Below are 20,421 nucleotides of genomic sequence, written 5' to 3' on the forward strand. Positions count from 1 at the left end.
ACAGAGTCTGTTTCCTTAATCTTCCTCACTTGTTACTTTACCCCAAAATATCCATACACAGAGAGCAGACTCAGACCACCTCTCCATTTCAAGGACCAGCAAACCTCCTTCATATAGACTTTAACATTTTGTGTTCTCTTCTGTTGTTACAAAACCAAGAGGAAACTATTAAAGGCTTTGATACCTGCATTGTTTGTTAAACACCAGGGGCTGAAGCTGTGTGCTCTAATTTCCTGCAGTCATGCAAAAAAAAAATTTATCTGAAGCAGTGTTAATTCCTGGCACACATGGAGCAGGCCATTCCATAATCACGATGCAGACAGTAGGTCACACAACATTCAGCAGAACAGAAACAAACCATTATTTTTTCAACTTCTTCAATCATGCTACCTGGCATCTGTTTCAGAGAAAATACTAACCATTTGGACAGGATTCTTTATCTGTAAAGCACCTAAATAAAAACTGAACTATGGCTTGTTTGCCCAGGCTTTGAATAGCTCTTTATATTCAATTCACCAACAGTGAAACACATCATGTGAACTGTTTTACTTCTCTTCTACAATGAGTGATAGCTTAGAACCTAAAATAGAAAGCTTGTTAAAGAAAGTGATAATACCAACACACCAGTATCACTGTTTGTCACTGGATGTCTTCTTTTTTGATGTCTCACTTTAGAGTAAATATGTCAGGCAGATCAATATACTTTAAAAACTGTTACATATTCAAAATTGCCAATGATGTCTTGAAGCATTCCTTTTTGTCTTGACATCTTCTTGATGTCAACATATATTATCCTCCACACACTTTTAAAAAACCCAGCCAAACAACAACCTAAGCTTTTATAAGATGATTTGGTTTCTAATTTTCTTAGGAATTATTTGCCACAAACTATATGGTATACAGCTTCTTGCATGTTAAAATACAGCTCCCAGTAGTAGGTGAAAAAAATCCACTATTCCAGTCCCAACAGCCACTATGCTTATTTGTAATAATGGACATGTTGTTATTTCTTTTGCAATTCAGGCCATCCCATTTTCGATCACTGCAAGTTACAGCATTTTGACAGGATCTCACAATTCCCGTATAGCAATGAGTACTATCCAACTGAACAAGTTAACAGTGCTATCCAAAAGGAGCAAGGAAGAAAACGAATCACTCCGTTATGTCCTTGTGCATAAACACAATAAACAGTAACAATAAATTGCAATTATTCCTTACTGTGTTTTATCTGGACATGATGTAAGCAGGTAAGAAAGTATACATGAAGACTCCCGTGCATGCAGCAGTATTTATATCCTCTGAAGTTATTCCTCAGCAAATGACTTACTAGATTCATTTCCAACCCCACGGACTCAGCTGACATTGAGAAGCCTCAGCAATCTTTCATCTCTGGCCTACACTGTCATGTGTTTTATCAGCTCTGCAAGTGTCAAAAGTCAGTATAAAACAACCACTACACTTCCTGTTCAATTCAAATGGATTGTTACTATATGTATCCTCCAAAAAGGCCACGGAGTATATCAATCTCTATCAAAATTACTATTTATGCTTAATTCAGACTAGCCATGTTATCTCTGCTACTGAGTCCTCCTAGTATCATCGAGAATGGAGAGCTCACGGAGAAGAGGCTCTCGAGCTAAGCATTCACTTCTTCCTGCAGACCTTTCAGTAATTTCAGATTGCAAACTTAGTCCTATTTTAGAACTACCTGAGAGGTCTTCATACAGGCAGCAAGCGTGCTCATCACACTATATGACTTTATTACAGTTTATCCACATCATCTATGTTTCCTCAGCTCAACTCCTCTGGCCAACCGTTGTCTGATTAAAACTACAGAAAGGCATGTCATAACAGTTAAACATGGCACGAGAGCATTTTGTATAAAGCAGAGGATAAGTTTTATTTCCAGGCATGAGAAATTTAAGACCGAATTTCCCTAGATTACAACTAAGCTTAAAAAATAAATGCCACCAACATGTGGCACCACCTTTTTTCCTCTCCTCATACAGTTTCATTGCACACATTTTTTTTCAAGTGCAGTCAAACAGAACAGCAACAGACAACCTAAGACCTGTAATATATATACAGTGTTTCTACGGAGTGAGTAACATGAACAGGAAAGCTGACTCTATGACCCATAAAAACTTTAGAAATTTTCATCACATCTGAAGTTAACAGACAAAAATTTACAGTACTGAAGAAGAGTATAAACTGCATTAGGCACACTGTTGAATGGTGTAGGAGGAAAAATACAGGGCTTCGAACAAGCCATTTGAAGCACAATAGAAAGGTTAAGGCATTAATGCAGGCTTGGTATCCAACCAACTATGTTAAGGGCATCTTTGGGTCAGTGGAGTTTTTCATCTGGAGGAAATCTCTTCTTTACCTGCAAAGCAAGAGGCAACTTAATTATTCCTTTAATTGAATACAATTTACTAATGGAAGACCTGGTTGTTAACCACAACTATTCCCATTCCAGAAATGCATTGAGAAATGGTCAGAAACTACAGATAACCTATATGCAGCTTCAAGAATAATCTCTACTTCCTTGCTTTCTTAGCAGTTTAATTTCTGAAGTTACTGCAAGTGGTTTTAGTTACATTGTAAGCTGGTAGAACAACTATTTTACTGGGAAGTTTTCAATGCTGTGACATCATCCAGTCATCTGGATTCTTGCACTTGCATGAAGAAAGTTCCTGGTCTGAGAACACAAGACTGTAAATTGACAAATTTAAAGAGAAAAGGTGGCATTAGATCGCATTGCTTAAGAGAGGCTACAGCCCATATTTACCACAGCTACAGAAGTTTGCATGTTCTTACATACTGTCATCCATGCCATTAACTTGATTATATAGACAAGTCATCTGATACATCATCATCATCACTTGAACTGGAGGGATACTGACCCAAAAGACAGACCAAACTTCTGTAATTTGCACAGATCAATCAAGTCAGCATCTGTAGAAGCTCCTCACTAGAATGCAGTAACCTTCAGTGAGCTTTTTCAGCCTGCTCCATTAGTCAAGTAAAATGGGTTTGCTTAGACTATCCTCATTTTTAAATAATATCTCTCCACTCTGGGAGTACATCATTCTTTTTGCTTTAACTCTACATTGTCCGTACTAATCCATCCAAACCTCAACTGAAAGAGGAATGGGAGGGAGAAAAAAAGTATAGTACATGCACCTCAAATCCTGAAAAAGCACATCTTAAAAGCCAAAAATAACTGGTCAAAGAAGAAATGGTAGCTGTATTTATGGGATTCTGTGCAGTGTCAAGAGATATATCCCAACTCTTTCACATGGAATCTAATTCACAGCTCCTGTCTAGTGAGAAACTCAACAGGAGGCTCTCGGTGCAGAGGCACATGACAGCAAAAGACAGGACACTGCAGCCTGATCAAGGTAGCCATCTCCTTGCCGCTCAGCTCGCTCAACACTACAATTCAAACAAAGTTATGGAGAATAGTACGTCCTGTAATAGCACATTTCCAGCAAGAAAGAACATAATATTTAACTATGATATTTAAGGATTATTATAGGCTTTCACTTTTTTAAAGCATTCTTTTTCACAAAGACAAGAACCTTAATTCTATTCCAAAACTAAGTCAATGAAATCAAATACATCAAAGGTTAAAATAAACTGCTTCATATAACACAAGAGCATGCACTATATGGGTCTTAAATTCTCCATTAATAAGTTTAAAAATGACAGCTCATCACAAATTTTTTGGCCATCCTAGAACACATTAGTTCCCTCTCTTCCTTGGTACAAATTTACCTCCAGTTCTCTAGAAAATCCTTCACTGACAGGGAGGCGGAAAGCCCTTATTCTTTTAGCAAGCACCAAGAGTTTTATCTCATCTCCAGTTTGTCCTTGCTGGTTGCAACAGAGACCATTTATCAGTCAGAAGGAAGCCCAATTTTTCTATCGAAGCCATCAGCTTGTCCAGATAACTACCTTTCAATTTTCAGATCTCAGGCAACTGAATCATCCTGTGGGATTCAGGGATCTGTATGGCCATTACCAGAATACACTGGTGTGTTTTAGCTAACTAATTATGTGTTAATACACGAGCAGTGAAAATGTGCGTAGAAAATTCAGCTTGACTGATTTAGCTAATTACAGGCTTCTACTTGAAGCAGGGCCAAATCTACCTTTAGCTTCTGCTTGCTGCTTAAAAAGAGAAGATACAGACACATACACACACCACAGTGACAACACCACAGTTCAGATGAAGCCTACTTTGAAGCAGTGGAGCTTTGCTTCAGGGTAAATGTTCAGGATGCTTTACAGACAGCATTTAACTGAGCAATAACATCAACTGTCATCTGTCTGCTGCTATTGGACTTGTGTAAATAGAAGTTAAAAGTAATAATAGCAAGGGGGTAGGCAGTTAAAGCTAAAAGGACAAAAAAGAACCCAGGTAAAAAACTAAGCGTGTCTAATTATTCAGTTACCAGCATAAAAACTAAAGTCATGGGTACTTCTTTTCACAGCTATCCTTCACTTGAGCCTTCAACTCCAAACGCTGCCATTCTAGAGAAACCTGAAGTCATCGTGGTACTTTTAGTACAAGACCGTATTTTTGCTGGTCATATCAGAAAGCATGCCCAAGAACTGCAACAACAGCATTCCAATAGCACTACCCAGATAGCAACCACCAAGCTCATCTATGATTAAAGCTGCACACAGGCTACCATTAGGAAAAAAATAAAACATTCACCTGTAAGCTCAGTGTTAGTGCTATACATTGACAGGAGATAAAGAACCATTCAAATTGCAGTTCTCACTCTTTCCAGATGAATGAGGGCAAGGGTATATTGCCTTGGAAATCAGGACAGGCCTTGGATAGATGGTAGCAGGCTTGAAGAGAGGTTTAACAATTGTTAAAGATTAGGAAATCCACTTATCCTAGCTATTAAAAGGCAGCCCAGCCTGATTTTTTTTTTTTTTGTAGGAGGAAGAAGTGTACTGTTCTCCTTACAAACCCCTGCTTACTGAACACAGCACCACATGACATGAAGCAGAGAAAAATAACTGTACAATAACTCAGTCCAAGCTTTTCACGCTATCCACTCAAGATTAACATCCAAAATATGTTTTGTTGCAGCTTATAGACAGATAGATTTCTCCTGCAGAACAGCTAGCAATTCTGAACACACTGCTTACACTACTGTTTCAATTACTCCTGAAGCTTTAACACACCAAATATATTAATAAATCTGATCATACTCACCTAGTCAATAAATTGCAGCAGAGGACAGACATCCTTAAGGCCAGTGATATTTAAGATACCAGATTGTTTCATTGCTTAACTGCGGCCCAAAGAGAGGGTTGAGTTGAGCCAGAATCGCAATCAGCCAACTGCAAGACAACCCCCCCAACCCAAAAGAGAGAACATCAGCCATATTACAAAGCTTATGATAATGGCAAGTCTTGTCCAAAGGACTATCAGAGAAGGAAAGATGATTTTCAGGAAGGTCTAGTATCAAATCAAAATTTTACTCAAGCTCATACACAAACACCAGATATCAACAATGAAGATCTGGTACCGAATCATTCTGCAACTGAAACATTAATTATCCTCTTCAATTTAAAGCAACACAAAACCACCTAACAGCATTTCTTTCGTACTTTGACAGAAAAGTGTTTTGAGACATATGAAACTCAGGCATTTGTGGGCTCAGAAGACAGAAACACGAGACAGACCTTTTCTCAGTGCCTTTGAAGCCTCCTTTAAACAAAAACCTCTGAGAACCATACCCTGTCACATTTGCTCTTATTTTCAGTGTGACAACCTGCCCTTGCAGACATGGTATATTTTTCATCAGAGATTGAACAAAAGTGAATTTAAACCTGTCACAGAGATCAACAGGAACCTGAAGCACAAGGGTACAATGCTACAGGAACACACACACAAATTTAAAAACCCACAACAACAAGACCAGTATGACCACAAACTTCAGATCATCAGCAACAGCAGCCTCGTCATCAGAGCAGTTCACAAACTAACATTGCTGAAGCCATAACCAGAACTGAGAACAAGAGGAATGTAGTTTGTGGAAAATATCCAGGAAAACTAAACAGAAATAAATATTCCACTGTTAAAAAGATATATTTGCGTTGTAAATATTACAAGATTCAGAAAAAGTGATGGATGCTTCCATGGATTTAAATCTATGTTAAATACTAACTATATAAACACATTTAGTGAACACACTGGCTCATCTGTCTGCTATTTCTAGAATGCTTTGTAAGGAGGAGAAAAAGCAGAGCAGCTTTGTAATGGGAGCTGCCACAAATGTATCAGAGTGCTTAGGCAGTCATGGAAAATTCCACACAAACCTTGATGCTTGGACCAGCAAACGAAGTGCAGGGCAGCTGTAAAATGGCTAGAACAGCCAGGGGCAAAAGATGTGGGCCAGACTTGAAGAAAACACATCAATCCTCTTAAAATTTACAAATATTTATTTTCAATGCCGCTTTCAGTTTTGCACAAAGCAGGACTCTAGCTAAAACGACATGCTGAGCCTGCAGCAGTCTATCAGTCATGCACGCCTTGAAATAGGTAGCAGGCTCTACAAAGCAATTAAAACATCAGCAAGACACCACCAAGAAGAGCCAATAACCTTTAGGCTGACATGTTTCTACTTTGCTATCCAAAGTGATGACAACAATGTCTTCTGAAACCATGTTAATCATTACGTTAAATTTACTTAAGGGAAAAGCAAATGAGCTCTTAAAAATACCACAGAATTTTATTTTGCAAGGGTTAATTTTCAGATACAAAAGACAGATCGAAGGGGTGCCAGAGCACTGTGCCATCTGCCTTTAGCATCCTGAACTAACAGAAGTGGGAGGAGGGTAGGAACACTAAAAGTCTGTTAAAGCACATAATTCTCTCTCACTGTACAGAAGGAAGGAACTCTATGCACAAATATCTCACCTCTCTGTGCTTCCTGAGTTCAGACCCAGCATGGCTGTGAATTAAATGAGCTGGAAGCACATTCAAAATATCGACTTGTCCCAGCTGTATAACCATGCTTTAGGCAAGCACTGTGCAGTTTTCAAAAGCTGTTTGTTGGGACCATGCTGGATACCCAAGCTCCGAGCCACAGTGGCATTGCAGGTCAATAGTATATTCCTCCTCCCTGCTCTGCTAGGGCCTAATAATTTAAAGCAGTAGTTAGGCACTGAACTCTGTGACTCCCTTGCATTCAACATAAGCCATGCAAAAGCTTTTCCCACATTGCTTAAGCGATGCTGCTTTATACAATAACCTATCATGACACCGCAAAACAAAACGCGGCATTTAAAGTAAAACAAAGCCTCTGTATCTAACATGTAATGTTCTAGAGTTGCTAAAATCAGGTATCGCATTCAAGCCACCCACAGGTCCTTAAATTCTACCAGATACCACTTACAACAGTTAGTGTTAATTACCCAGCTCAGACAAGGAAATTAAAGTCCCTTATGTTCTACTAGAAAGATTTTTTTAAAAGGTCTTTCTACCATAACTGCCATCTGTCTATGCTGCATATTACAAATTAAGGTCCTGCTATCTCTGTTTAAATGTCAATTTGGGCAACCATACTTTAATCCTTTTAGAATCAGTAGCAAATACTACCATTTTCCAAGCACCTTGTCCTCTGTTAGTAGAATATCAAGGTGCTGTTTTCAGAAACTGCTTTGTAAGCAGCACAATAGATTTAGATTTTGACAGTACCTTACAAGATGGTGTAACCTATAATTTCTGCAGCAGTAACTCCTTATACTTTGCCTTATATTTTATCAGGTTCCTGAGGCTCGTGTATTGTCCTTCAAAAGGCTGCTGGCTACAGTATCTGTACACAAGTTATGCACTTACCCATGCAAAAATTTTCCATAGAACAACCAAATTAACACCATGTTATGAATATAGTTATTTAAAATGATCACTGTTAAATCTAAACAGCTTTAAATTCAAGTGTGATCGACTTCAAATTTAGTTAGCACAAATTCAGTTTGATGCAAATCAATTTGTCAATCAAGTGGTGTTTAATGAGGTCAGGAAGTTGTTTTTTTCCCCTATTTTCAACTGGAAAGGCAACTCAAAGAGTACGAAAGTAGGTCTAGCAGAGTTCTAAACAACTCTACAAAGAAGTAGGTAACCGCACCAGCCACCTACTAAGGACACACAAATACAGAAGACCATACCTGGGACAACATGAGTTATTTTAATTCTAACATATCCAACAAAGAATCCTCTGAAACCATGCTTTCAGGCTTCCTTCAAGACTGGTATGAAAAATTAGTCTTTCTTTAGTCACTGAAATTAAGGTCTGAAATTTTTTCAGTGCTTCCTCCAAAAAAGGAAAAGGATATGGAAAGAACAAACTTGCATATGTTTGAATAAAACAGAGGAAAGAGAAGTTGGACTAGATGATCTTTCGAGGTCCTTTCCAACCATGGCTGCTCTATGATTTTATACAGAATTCAAGGGGGAAAAAACAGAGACTGCGTGATGAGGCAAGTTCTATCTTGGAACATGAGAAGAAAATCTGCTTTTTGTTGTATTCTGGCAAGCTGACACTATATATGTAATTTATGTGGTTGGGTAAAACTACTGATGGTTTAAAACATAGAGAGATTTTGCTGCTTCTCTTTTTTTCAAGGCATAACTGGAGAAAGCCAAAGGAAATACAGAAAACAAGTTAGAGCCCACGAGATTATGAAAGAGCCCCCTCACTGGACATGCAAGAACAGATTATAAATCATGTTAATGACACCGGATTTAAAATAGGTCTGTTTTGGCACAAAAATCACTAAATGTACAAGTGAAATAGCACTGTACATTTGAAGAGTTCACAGCATTCAGTCAAAGTTAAGACATTCTACAACAAATACACTCCACATCACAATCCTGAGGATTCTGTAGATGCCACGCGGTCTCAACTTCAAGGAAACTGTCCTTCAAACAATAAGGAAAACCAACCCTAAACTTCAAGGATTTTAGAAGAGTAGGACGTTATTTCTGTTAAAATACAGACTAGGAAGAACTTAAGTGAGAACTTTAAACAAAACCAAAACAAAACCCAATGCCCCCCAAAGTTACTGTAACATAAACGCAGCAACCTATTAAAAATGAGCATTCAGCTGCTCTTTCTTAGCCAAGCATTGGGGACTTACCACAAGACTGGGCTGCTACATACTTTATGTGCAGGCAAGGAGGCCTTCATAGCACTGAGATTCCCAAATTTCAATCCCAAATTCAAGTTGTTGGCACTACAAAGCTCTTCTCAAGTTTCTACATCTGCTCACCAAAACTTTACAAAACTATCATAGATACAAAACACAGAACCAAGTTTGCTGAATACAGCAAGCAATTATCCAGAAGAATGATTTCTTAAAACATTACGTGTCAAATACTCTGAATAAAAAAAAAGCTTCACCTGTATAAAACCTGAATATCACAATATTAAACTAAATTAAACCTGCATAAGCCTGTGCCACAGGCCAACCCAACGTGGAACCAAAGAGGCCTCTCCTGGGACATGCCAACACCAGTAATATGGCTTTTGGCTGCCCGTTCTTAAGAACGAGTCTTGAGATTAGAGATACATCTCTCTAAATGTTCATGTTAAGCTCCTTAGAGTAGCATAAATAATGCCTAAATACTTCAGGAAAGTACAAATACTGCTCAGATTCAAGTGGAACTCTGAATAATTATTACAAGTTAACACTAAAGATCTAACCAGACTTTTACCAACTTACTCTCCATAAAAAATTATTTCAAAGTTATTTCTGCATAGCACTTTCTTTGACAAGATCAACGTCTACAGTCTTAAAAAATATAAAAAAGAGAGAACAAAGAAAACGATAAGCACGTTTTCCCTTGCAGACTCCAGCTACAGCTGGTTTACCTCTTGACAAATCACAAACATGAGGAGTTTCTCAACAAGTCATTTTGTTATTTCTACTAATTCTCTTACAGAAAAGAGGTAGCCTCAAAATATACTGTGCATTTTAACAGAAAACCTTAATATATAAAGCATCACAAGTCTGTCACAAAAATTATCTGTCATATATAAAAAAACCCCCACATACAAGTTTTTCAACCCACTGCTCTACCAGATTTCAAGAATATATTAAACCAAACTAAGTAAAGCAAAACTCATCAGTAGGCTTAATTTAGTATCACCTTAGAAATAGATGTAAAGTATAAAGAATGAAAAGGCCAAAAAGTCATTGCTCTACTGTGAATTAGAAAAATTCTAGAATTGACAGACTGCCATTACACTTGTGAGAGAATAAGCCAGTGAACTGGAAAGGAGTAATATCATGTCAACACAGAGCACTATTCCACAGTTATGTGCCAGAGGACAACAGAAGGAATTCAGTTTTAATTCAGTATCTTCCAAGAGGAAAAATGTTTTCTTCAGCATGTTGAAGGTCTGTAGAACTAAGAATTCTAAAAACTGTCAAAAAATACCACGTGTCTAAACCTGTGACACACTTGAAAAGCTACTTCCCGAATGCTTTGAGGATATAAAAAAGGAACTTCTGGTTAAATCAGAACTGTGCCTCGATTAAGAGGCAAGACATTATTTATACTTACAACAGGTAGCAGCAAACAGCACATGTCACCAGCATTGTGTTGATAACACTGCAAAAAAGGAGAGAAACAGCTGATTAGGTGTCATGTTATGACTGACCACAAGACACACTGGAAAAAAAAAAACAGCAAAGAAGAACAAGTTCAACTTTGATCATACGGAAGGTGACTCAACATGACTGTTCTAACTTCTTCCAGCTGAGTAAGTTGCAGAGGCACAGCTAATGCTCTGCAAAAGAACTGACACAGCTCTGGCAAACCGAAGTATATCAGCTGTATTTAACAAAAACCACTCAGAAGAGGAGCAAAATCTTATGCAGTCAGTGTCCTTGCTCCATTTCACAGTCACTTCTACCAGCAAGTTAGTAAACTACTGAAGTTGGATGTTCTAACGCTAACAGTAAACAAAAAAACTTTTCTCCATTTGCAAAATTCTGCTTACAGAAAACTTCAGTATCAAAATATATAATTTTACATAATGAATGAGGGTTTTGCAGATTGAGTACAAAATAAAGTCTCAAAGCCACATGACATTATCTGCAGGATAAGATTTTCCCTTCTTGCTGCAAGAGAACTGTGTCACAAACCATATTTAAGCTGAAAAGAAGCAAGAACCAAGCAGCTCTTGAAATTGAAAATGGTAAAACTGCAGCTATACACCCATTTTCTTAACAGTAAGAGATCTATACAGCTCATGGAACTTAGTAGCAAAGTAGAGGATTTTTTTCTTTTTAAATTAAAAAAAGGGATTTCCCTCTATGTATCTCCCCCCCCCAAACCAAGTAACAAAAACTCATGCTAGGTCAGTAACTTCCATTCCTTTTGTGACATAGTTAACATTCAGTATTTTTCATCTATCAATACACAGCCATCACCTCAACTTTCAAAGGAAAACTAACATAGACAGCATTAAGCTTCAGGAACCCTTCCTTTCCAGGGATTCCCAGAGTCATTGTTTGGGAGTTTTAACCTGTGCAATGTGAATTCTTAGGTCAGTTAAAGTTTGTGTTGACTTCTTGTTAAAAAAAGAACAATCCTATTCAGAAACAGGCTTTGGGTAGAGGATTTTTTGGTGTTTTTTTTTTTTTTTTTAAGATGAGATGTTAACAGACTACACACTGTTACTATAGACATGCTGTTGAATCAGAACACAGTAGTGCTCTATTCATATTTGTTAAACAATCACATTTTGGAATAACAACAGAACATCTGTTCGTAACCCACATAATTTAAGAACATGCCTGGAAGACGTATTTCCAAGGTATTTCTGAGGACAGGCAAGTTTTCAGGCACAAAACATACTTTGATTTGAAACTGAGGCAGTAAATACCAGAGCTAAATGGAACTTGAAGAAAAGTTCCTCCAAGTTTAGATAAACAACTAAGAGAAAAGACAATTGGTACCTGTGGAGTAGAGGGGATGTCAGAGAGAGGAAGAGAGATTAAGAAGTCATTATCTCCTAGGGAAAAGAGAAAGACAAAAACTTGTCTACTTTTTAATCTGAGCAGCTACGACCACTGCAGGAAAAATACCGTTGCTTAGATGCCTGGCTTTGTCCTCCAGGCCACCACAGCTACAAGACCACTAGCATACATGTAAGCACAGAACAGAGATCTACTACAGCAACTTTTTCAGTCTCATCCGGTGTGAAACTAGAGGATGGTGGAATAAGTTAGAAGAGATCAAGTAAGAAAAGAAAAAGGAAGTTATTGCTCAAACACCATCTAACTCCACAATAGACCTCCCTGCCACACGACGCCGCATATGCAGTCGTTTCCAGGGTTGGCGGGGAGAACTCAAACGCGTGACGGATTATTAAGGCACGGAGACACCGCTCCTGGCTCCGGCCCCACGCTCGAGATGCCGCACAGGCGTTGGCTCGGGCCTTCCGCCGCTGGCTGGATCTCGGCTGGCACAGGCGCCTGGGCCCGCCCGCCCTCCGCGCTGCGCCAGTACGGCGACGGGGGAGCCCGCAGGGCTACTGCGGCAGGAGGCGGCGGCTCCGGGCCTGGCGGAGCGGCGAGCTCGGCAGAGACGGCGCTGCAGGGCGCCGCGGCGGCCGCTGGGCCTCGACGGTGGGGGAAAGGGGAACTCGACAGAGCCGGGGCCGCAAGGCCGCTGCTGCCCGGCAGGCCCGCAAGGGCACGGCGCGCCTCCGCAGGCCGCCGCCGCCGCCTCGGGGTACCGGTCCCGCCTCTGCCGGGGGCCTCCTCACATACTACCCCCGCCCGCCCGTGCTTGAGGGGGAAGGGAAGCGAAAGGGCCCGCCGCCCCCCTCAGAGTGGCCCCGGCCTCCCGCCACCCCCCCCGGCCACTCACCCGCGGTTGGGCCCCTTGGGTACGAGCCAAGGCAAGACGCCGCCAACCACCCCCCAGAAAACGCTCATGACGATGATAGGCACCGCCAGGCCACCGTACGCCATGGCCGGGCCGGCGGGGGCGGCGGCGGAGGGAAGCGGCTCGGTCCGACCCGGCGCGGCGCCTCCCCTCCCCTTCCCAACGGCCGGCCGCAGCGCCCCGCCCCGCCCCGCCCGCCAATCAGCGCCCGCTACGTCACCGGAGCCCGGCGGGCGGTGGCGCACCTGGCAGCGCAAGGGGCGCGAGCGCGCGGCCCCGCCCCCCGCGCTAGGCCCCGCCCTCCGCCCCGTGGAGCGGCCCCGGCGCCGCGGGGGGAGAAGCAGGAAGATGTCGAGGCGAGGGAGCGGCCCCCGCCGGGACCGGAGCGCACCGAGGAACCGGGAGGATGGCGAAGGCCCCCACTGGAGAGCGGCCCTGCTCATGGTGAGCTCAGCGGCGGACCCCCGGACAACAGCAAAAGCGAAGCCCAGGCCTTGCTCAGTGCATCGACTCAAGGTGAAGGAAAATCTTATTAAGCAGCGTATGTGCAGGCACGGCGAGGGATAAAACCTCTCAACCTACATAAAAGAAGTAATTCGAAACCTGCCTTCTAAAGCAGCAGTTGTAATAATGCCTATAAATGCCATTTTCCTCGATTCTCACCATCCCATTTTTCAGACTGCAGTCTTGTTCAGGCAGGAGCTGAATTTCTTTCCCTCTCTATCAGCAATTAGAGGGCCATTCACCGAGCCAGTAATTTCATTTAATTGCAGGGCTGTTTTCAACATGCAGCTGCTCTCAATTATATACATATAAAGCACTAAAAACCTAATTTCCTTTTACAGAAAAGTTCATCCAAAATACTGTTACCAACAGCCCTGAGACTGCCTTCACTCCTACCCTGTTCAAACCAGACACCTCCACCTCAGGAGCGCTGGCGGGGTAAACCCCCTGTCCTCAAGCTCCAGCATTAATGCGTGACCCCAAGACATCACACAGCAAATTCAGTGCTGTGTTTGGCCACAACACACCTGGAGAACCTCCAAAATGTCATCCTTTACTGTCAAATACATAAAATAGTTGAAAAAACCATAATTTAAGAGGATTAGAGATTTGTGGCCAGAAATAGCTTATTTCAAATGTCTGATGAAATACAAATATATACAGTTCACAGAATTAACATGTTCATTTAAAACCAAGAACACATTTAAGTGTTAAAGATCAGTGGAAGAGACAGAAGTACAATGGTCAATAGCTGCATGTGTTCAGGATTGCACTACTCTAACGTTGGTCGAAACATTTCTTTTATAGGGAAAGAAGCCTTTAATTTTCTTACAAGTAAAAAAGGGTATAAAAAGCTTTTTAATTTAGCAGAAGTATTTTTTATATAGTCAACATCAAAACATGAGAATATTTAAATGTTAGCCAGACACATGGTATCAAGACTTTTTAAAGGAGAAGACACAACAAGGGTTTAATTTTAGCAGTTCTTTAATGGTGTCAGATAGGAAATCATCTATTCTTGCATCTTTTCGATTGTTTCTTCCTTGTATTTGCCCTTCTCCTTGCCAACCTGGCGAGATTTTGCTTTACGCTCCAAGATCTTTTTACGATCTTTGTCCAGTTTTAGCCTAGTGATCACCACCTAGAGAAAGGACAAAGAATTTAGTGTCTCTTCAGTGTGAAAATACAGCAACCTGACAGAACTGTGGTAACACAGCACAGCCCAGGAAGATCACTGCTGACAGGCAGCACCATATCACCCAAGTTTTATTTCCATACACTAATTTGCTTTGAGTAGAACTGAGGTACTGAACTGCCTTCTGTATTTCAAAACACTGAGCTATATTAATTTTTCTGGGTACATTCAGGGATTAGAACATATGGACAGTTTTTTCAATGCACAGCCAACATTTGGACAAACTGAAGAGCAGCCAAATTTCTATCCTTCTACAGAATAAAATTACTTTGAAGTAAATCTAATTTCCATTATGCTGCTCAAACGTGATGGCTACTACATCTACCTAAAACACCGCATATACAGCTGAGTCTTCTTCCCACCACCACAGAGGCAAGTAATGGATCATTATTTTAATTTTTCCATGTTTTAAGCAATGCTACCCAAATTTTGGAACACTGGAAAACCATGCTGCCACCAGCCATTCTCATTGCTGTACTGTTTGGAATAGCTAATGCATCTGGCTAAACTATAGGCAACAATAAAAGTTCAGGCACCATAGTGACTCATATAAAAACACTTTAAAGAACACATATGCTATTGGACAGTTCCGCCAGCCAATTATCAAGTATTACTAACATGGACACATAAAAGGTAAATTGCACTGGGCATTTGCTGCCATTTGCTTCTAACAAAGCAGCAGCAAACCGAAGCTCTGATTTTCAGCCCATAAGCAGCCTTCAGTGCTCTTTGTGCCCCCTCAAACTGGCAAAGAATTAAACGTGTTTATATTACTGAAAGGGGTACTTTAAAAATACAACTGACAATCAAATCCTAACTAGAAAAACCATAGATTGCAGCAGGGCTGCACACTCCTCCTCACTTCCATTGTGCATTTAGGTCTCTCTTATTTTTAATTAATTTCTACCTCTCTACCTAGGAGAGGTAGAAACGATTCATCCACCCCCTGCCAGTTTGCAACAAACAAAACATTCTTCTGTTCCTTTTGCATTAATAACCAGAATCTTTATGCAAAGCTTTATCAAGGTCCAATTCCCAATTACAGAAAACTTTCACAGAAATAAAGGACCAGCACAAAATTCAATTTCTTTCACTGCTGTTTACCACACAAATAGTATGTACACTGGCTCCATCACAATGTCACCTTGTCCATCAAGTGTTATTACTACACACAAGTCATTATGTTGTTTTGGAATAATTCTGCTCTCCCTCTGCTGAACATACTATTTAGACCAGAAAACCTGTTACAACTGGATTTCTTCCACCAACACTTCAATATGTGTGCCCACATGGCAAAGCTGAAGCAGACTAATTTCATCTGCTTCAAACCAGGTTTTGGCTAGTTGTTCTGTTTAGTTTGAAATGTTTTTCCTATTATTATCTAAACAGGCTTTGCCTGGTTTTCACAAAGTTTAAACACTGTAAATTACTTCAGGCTAAAACCAGATTCAGAAGAACTTAGCTCACAATAGCCCACAAGAACAAATCACAATTCTGAGCATCTATCTAAATATTTCTAACACCTCCTTAACCAGTGCAAAGGCCACATAGCAAAGATAAAGGATTGTCCTGAATGATCTGTTTTGTGCTTCAAGAAAGTATTTTAGCAAGACTCTAAAGTCTGTCTCTAGCAGCTTCTCTACCAAATAAGCCCTAGAAACAGCGAGGAGTTGTTGGTTTCAATTGTCACTTCTCTACTATCATGACACCATAACATTTCCTTGCTTACGGCCCCCCCCCCATGCTGTAGTATCTCGATCCATTATTCCATGTACCATAACAAGGTTCCACTCATGCCAGCAGCAATGCCATTTGCCAACAAGGTCTCCATACATTTCAGATCTCACTTCATGCACCGTACCTTGCTGGGATGGATCCCCACATGGACAGTTGTGCCATTAGCCTTCTCACGCTGAACACGTTCAATGTAGATGACATATTTTTTTCTGTACACCTGGACCACCTTGCCGATCTGCTGTCCTTTGTAGTGTCCCCGGACCACCTAGACACAAACATAAGCAGCACATTGTCCCATACTTCAAAACAACCCCTTAATTACCAGATCTTAAGAAACACTATCTAATTATCCCAACAGAAAACCAGAACTGCAGGAGCTGAAATCCCAACTCTGCTCTTTGTATACACATGCCACAAAGACATCAATTACTGGACAATTTCAGCAATCACTAAAATGGAAAATATAACAGATCAGAACCATACTTGTTCTTCATTTCCCTGCAGTAAACCCCAATGAAGGAACTCTGTATCTTTTCAACCAGAAGGATAATGGTCAACTGCAAGTTTTTCACCTACCACTGCATTTTAAATCAAAAAAAGCCACTTAAAAAAGCCATTTAGATTAATTTCTAAACTGATCTTTCAAGTATCACAGGTAGCAAACAACCTATAAAAAAAAGAAAAGAAACAATCTTTTGTTTTGTGCTTTATTGTTAAAAGCCTTTAATCCAGCATGATAATCAATGCATGTAACTAAAGAGCAATAAAGCTACCAGCACACTTGTGTTCCTTGTATTTTCCTTCTCACTAATGCGACCTCAAGAAACACTCAAGGGACCAAGTCTATGACCACATTACCTTCTATTATTTCTGCAAGACTCACAGCAAAGCTCCAGCATCAGTCTGAATTTGTCTAGCCCTTCCCTTTTGCACAGATAATATGTGAAAACCAAAACACACAGAGAAGTTCTGGTGTGACAGTACAACTTAAACCACAGACAGTGCAGATACCTGGACTTCATCATCCTTTCGAATGGGCATAGAGCGGACGTTGTATTTCTGCCGCAACTCCTTGGAGAGCGGGGAGGACATTATTTTTCTTCTAATGTGAGAAGGTGCATTGAAGTGTCGTTTGCGGTTCTTGCTGCGGTCTGAGGTCACAAACGGATTGAACTTCATTTTGGCTGCATAAAGAAAAACAATAGTTTGAGAGATGCTTATAACTCATGCTCACTTCTCTTTATAATCTACCCACATATAGTATGCTACGACATAAAAAAGCAATTTTAACTATTTTTAATCCCACTCCCAATTCATATACCCTTACAAACTAGACTTTAAACAAGGCTTAAACCTCCTCCCTGACTGACAACGACCCTGTGATTGACAGATCTGCTACACACATGCACATCAGATCATTCTTTCTAATCCAAAGCTCGTAGTTCTCAGACGTCACTGACTAGTCTTAATGTCGCACCGTAGTATTCACCACCTTCATTTATGAAGCAAACGTGTATTTTGTACTCGCAGAGAGAGAACTTACACCACTTCGGTACCTCCAATACCACCAGACTGCCGCATATAACAGATCTGCAAACCCAAGATACTTTTGGCCTTCCCCAAATCCTAACAACAAGATTGCCCGTCACGGCACAGTCCATCCCGACAAACGCGTGCCCGCCAAAGGATGCTTCTGCCCAACTCCCAACCCCCAGGTTCTACGCCCCGGCCCTTCCTGCGCTGGCCGGGCTGCGCGGCAGGCCCGGGCACGCTGCGAACCAGAAGGGCCACGCGCTGCCTGGGGTGTATTAACCGAATAATCGCCTCTTCAAGAAGAGAGCAAAGGAGCGGGAGCCCTCTCCGGAGTCCGAGCTCCCAGCTGCGGACCGCCGGCGGCTCCGGGGCAGGCCTGCCCCGCCAGACCCCCCGCAGCCAGCTGCCGGGCCGGGCTCCCACCCCCGCCTCTGCCTCACACACACGCGCCAGCGGCGGCCTCGCCCGCCCCGAGGCCGGCGAGCCCGGGCCAACCCCGCTCCCCTGTCCAGGCAGCGAGCAGCCCCAGAGCTCCGGTTGCGGCGGCGCCAGCAGGGCCCGAGGCGACCGAGTCCCTTCCCGCCGCCCCCCTCGTCCCCGGACAGGCCCCGCCGGGTACGCCCGCGGGGTCCCGGCCCCGCCGCGGTCAGCGGAGGCCAGCGCGGGGCCGCCCCGCGTAGGATGGCGGCGGATGAGGCCGGGCCGCGCCGCCCTTACCCCGCTGCTGCTGCCACCGCGACGGTCGCCCGGAAAGAGGAACGGGGCCCGCTTCCGCCTGCCCAAGCGGCCGCCGGCATCTCGCGAGATCCCGCGCGCGGAGCCGCCACCGCCTGCGCCCCCTGGCGGGCGGCGGCCGCAGGGGCGGCGGGGCGGGGCTGGGCTGGGCCTGGCACCGCCGGGCAGCGCCCCACAGCCCCGCCTCGCGCCCTGCCCGCACCCGGTTACTGACCGCGGCCACTTCCCTCCAAATCCAGCCCCTCCCGGAGGAGGGTGGAAACGGAGAAACCTCCAGCTGGCGTCCCCCGCTCCGGGCCGGCGCAGCCGCAAGGGAGACCCGTTTCCCGGGGCTCCTGCCAAGGTCAAATTCCTCAGGCCCGACCCTGCGCCGGGGCCTGCGGGCCCTGTCACCTGCCTCCCCGCCGCCGCCAGCTAACTTACCTGCACAAACTGCTTGCCTTTCAGGTACACGGGGTGATATTACATCTTTTCTGGACAGAGGCTAATTTATTCTCAAGGAAGATTATTTATGGTAGAAGGGGTTGCAGGTAGAAATGAACCAGTCAGTCGGGCAAGGAGCAGCACAGACACTTGGTTGGGTTTTGGTTTATAAAGATGGGCTGGAAAAGTTTCTGGACTGGTGAGTTGCAGCAGGGTGAAAACTGGACAAACTGCTTTCCCAGTGCCTTTACTCATCTTTTACATAGAGTAAAGAACCTTCAGCACCATCCTGTCACTTCTGGAAATCCGTGTTCCAGTTTGTACCCGAGGTTCACTGGAAGCAGGTAGGATCTATTCCTCCACGAAGATGTTGCACAGCAGACACCAACGTTAAGTAAGCAATACCAGAACTTAAAATAAATTGGTTTCATAATATAGTGCCCAAATTCACTGTGTTGTAACCCTTTACTATTTAATCTTTAATAATTGCCTCAGACTCTTATTTTCAAATACTTGGTGAAGCAAGGCTGAAAGGAAATTAAAGGAAGGGGAGAACAAAAATCGGATTATCTTATATACCAAGTGGCACAGTGACTAAAGCCAAACCCAGCAAGTTCCAAGCACAGTCCACTCACCTCTCATTAAAAAAGGGGGGGTTAGGACACTTCGTACTGTTCAAAACCAAGCACTGAATGTCCAGACATGACTCAGTGCTGATTACAAAAGAGCCTCGTGTTAACTTTCTACACAGTGACCTGGCTTACAGTGATTTCATTGTGTGATAACGCTTAGTTCACTGAAATAATAATTAAAAGAAAAAAGCCCTTTTAGATTGATTTTGCAATAGTAGTGCAACAAGAAGCCAATCAAAACACGAGTTTTATTTTTAATTATAGAACTAAAAAGGCTAATATTTTATTAACATGAGGTTTCAAATTTAAAAGAGAAATGTCAGAACTCTTTAAAAATCTCCACTGTAAAAATGCAAAAGACCTGTGCTTTAAACATGGCCATAACATACTACAGGACTAGGTCCTCCCTCCTCTGCCCCTCCCTCCCTTCTTCCAAGGACTATTGAGAAACACCTCGTTGACATATTTCATCTGACACTTCAAACGACCATTCTAAAGCAGATATTCATCACAGTAGTTTTCAGCCCAGTTTGTGTATCACACAAATAAAAAGCAACTTTAAATGAGAAATATTCAGAAATTAACTATGGATATTACCATCTACTCTGCAGATTTCACTTTTTACAGAGCAGTAGTTGAATGCAAGTATTTGATAAATCAGATCATTCACAAATGCATGCCTTCCAGTTTTTTTTACCGCATTTCGTTTTTTTTTCTTAAAAAAATAA

The 20,421-nt window shown here is 42.2% G+C and overlaps 2 protein-coding genes across 4 annotated transcripts; both read right to left on the reverse strand.

Annotated features, from left to right (window-relative positions):
- Nucleotides 1-1,874: 1,874 nt before the first annotated feature.
- Nucleotides 1,875-13,112, reverse strand: ATP6V0E1 (ATPase H+ transporting V0 subunit e1). Of its 3 annotated transcripts, XR_012624996.1 has the most exons (5): nt 12,917-13,112; nt 10,601-10,648; nt 5,240-5,367; nt 4,727-4,866; nt 1,875-2,386 (listed from the first exon to the last, which is right to left on the reverse strand). XR_012624996.1 is itself a non-coding variant. In XM_074838546.1 (4 exons), the coding sequence occupies exons 1-3, from the start codon at nt 13,018-13,020 to the stop codon at nt 5,274-5,276; spliced, it is 246 nt and encodes an 81-aa protein (XP_074694647.1). In that variant the 5' UTR covers nt 13,021-13,108; the 3' UTR covers nt 1,875-2,386; nt 5,240-5,273. The 3 variants fall into 3 exon arrangements, 2 of the variants coding, with proteins under 2 accessions (XP_074694647.1, XP_074694648.1); XM_074838546.1 differs by lacking the exon at nt 4,727-4,866 and having other exon boundaries at nt 12,917-13,108; XM_074838547.1 differs by lacking the exons at nt 1,875-2,386; nt 4,727-4,866 and having other exon boundaries at nt 5,238-5,367.
- A 1,295-nt stretch (nt 13,113-14,407) lies between these two features.
- RPL26L1 (ribosomal protein L26 like 1) lies at nt 14,408-18,762 on the reverse strand. Its single transcript, XM_074838965.1, has 4 exons — nt 18,621-18,762; nt 17,382-17,554; nt 16,495-16,635; nt 14,408-14,579 (listed from the first exon to the last, which is right to left on the reverse strand). The coding sequence occupies exons 2-4, from the start codon at nt 17,547-17,549 to the stop codon at nt 14,451-14,453; spliced, it is 438 nt and encodes a 145-aa protein (XP_074695066.1). The 5' UTR covers nt 17,550-17,554; nt 18,621-18,762; the 3' UTR covers nt 14,408-14,450.
- Nucleotides 18,763-20,421: the final 1,659 nt, after the last annotated feature.

Source organism: Strix aluco, chromosome 13 (assembly GCF_031877795.1).
Source record: "Strix aluco isolate bStrAlu1 chromosome 13, bStrAlu1.hap1, whole genome shotgun sequence".
NCBI classification, from domain to species: Eukaryota; Metazoa; Chordata; class Aves; order Strigiformes; family Strigidae; genus Strix; species Strix aluco.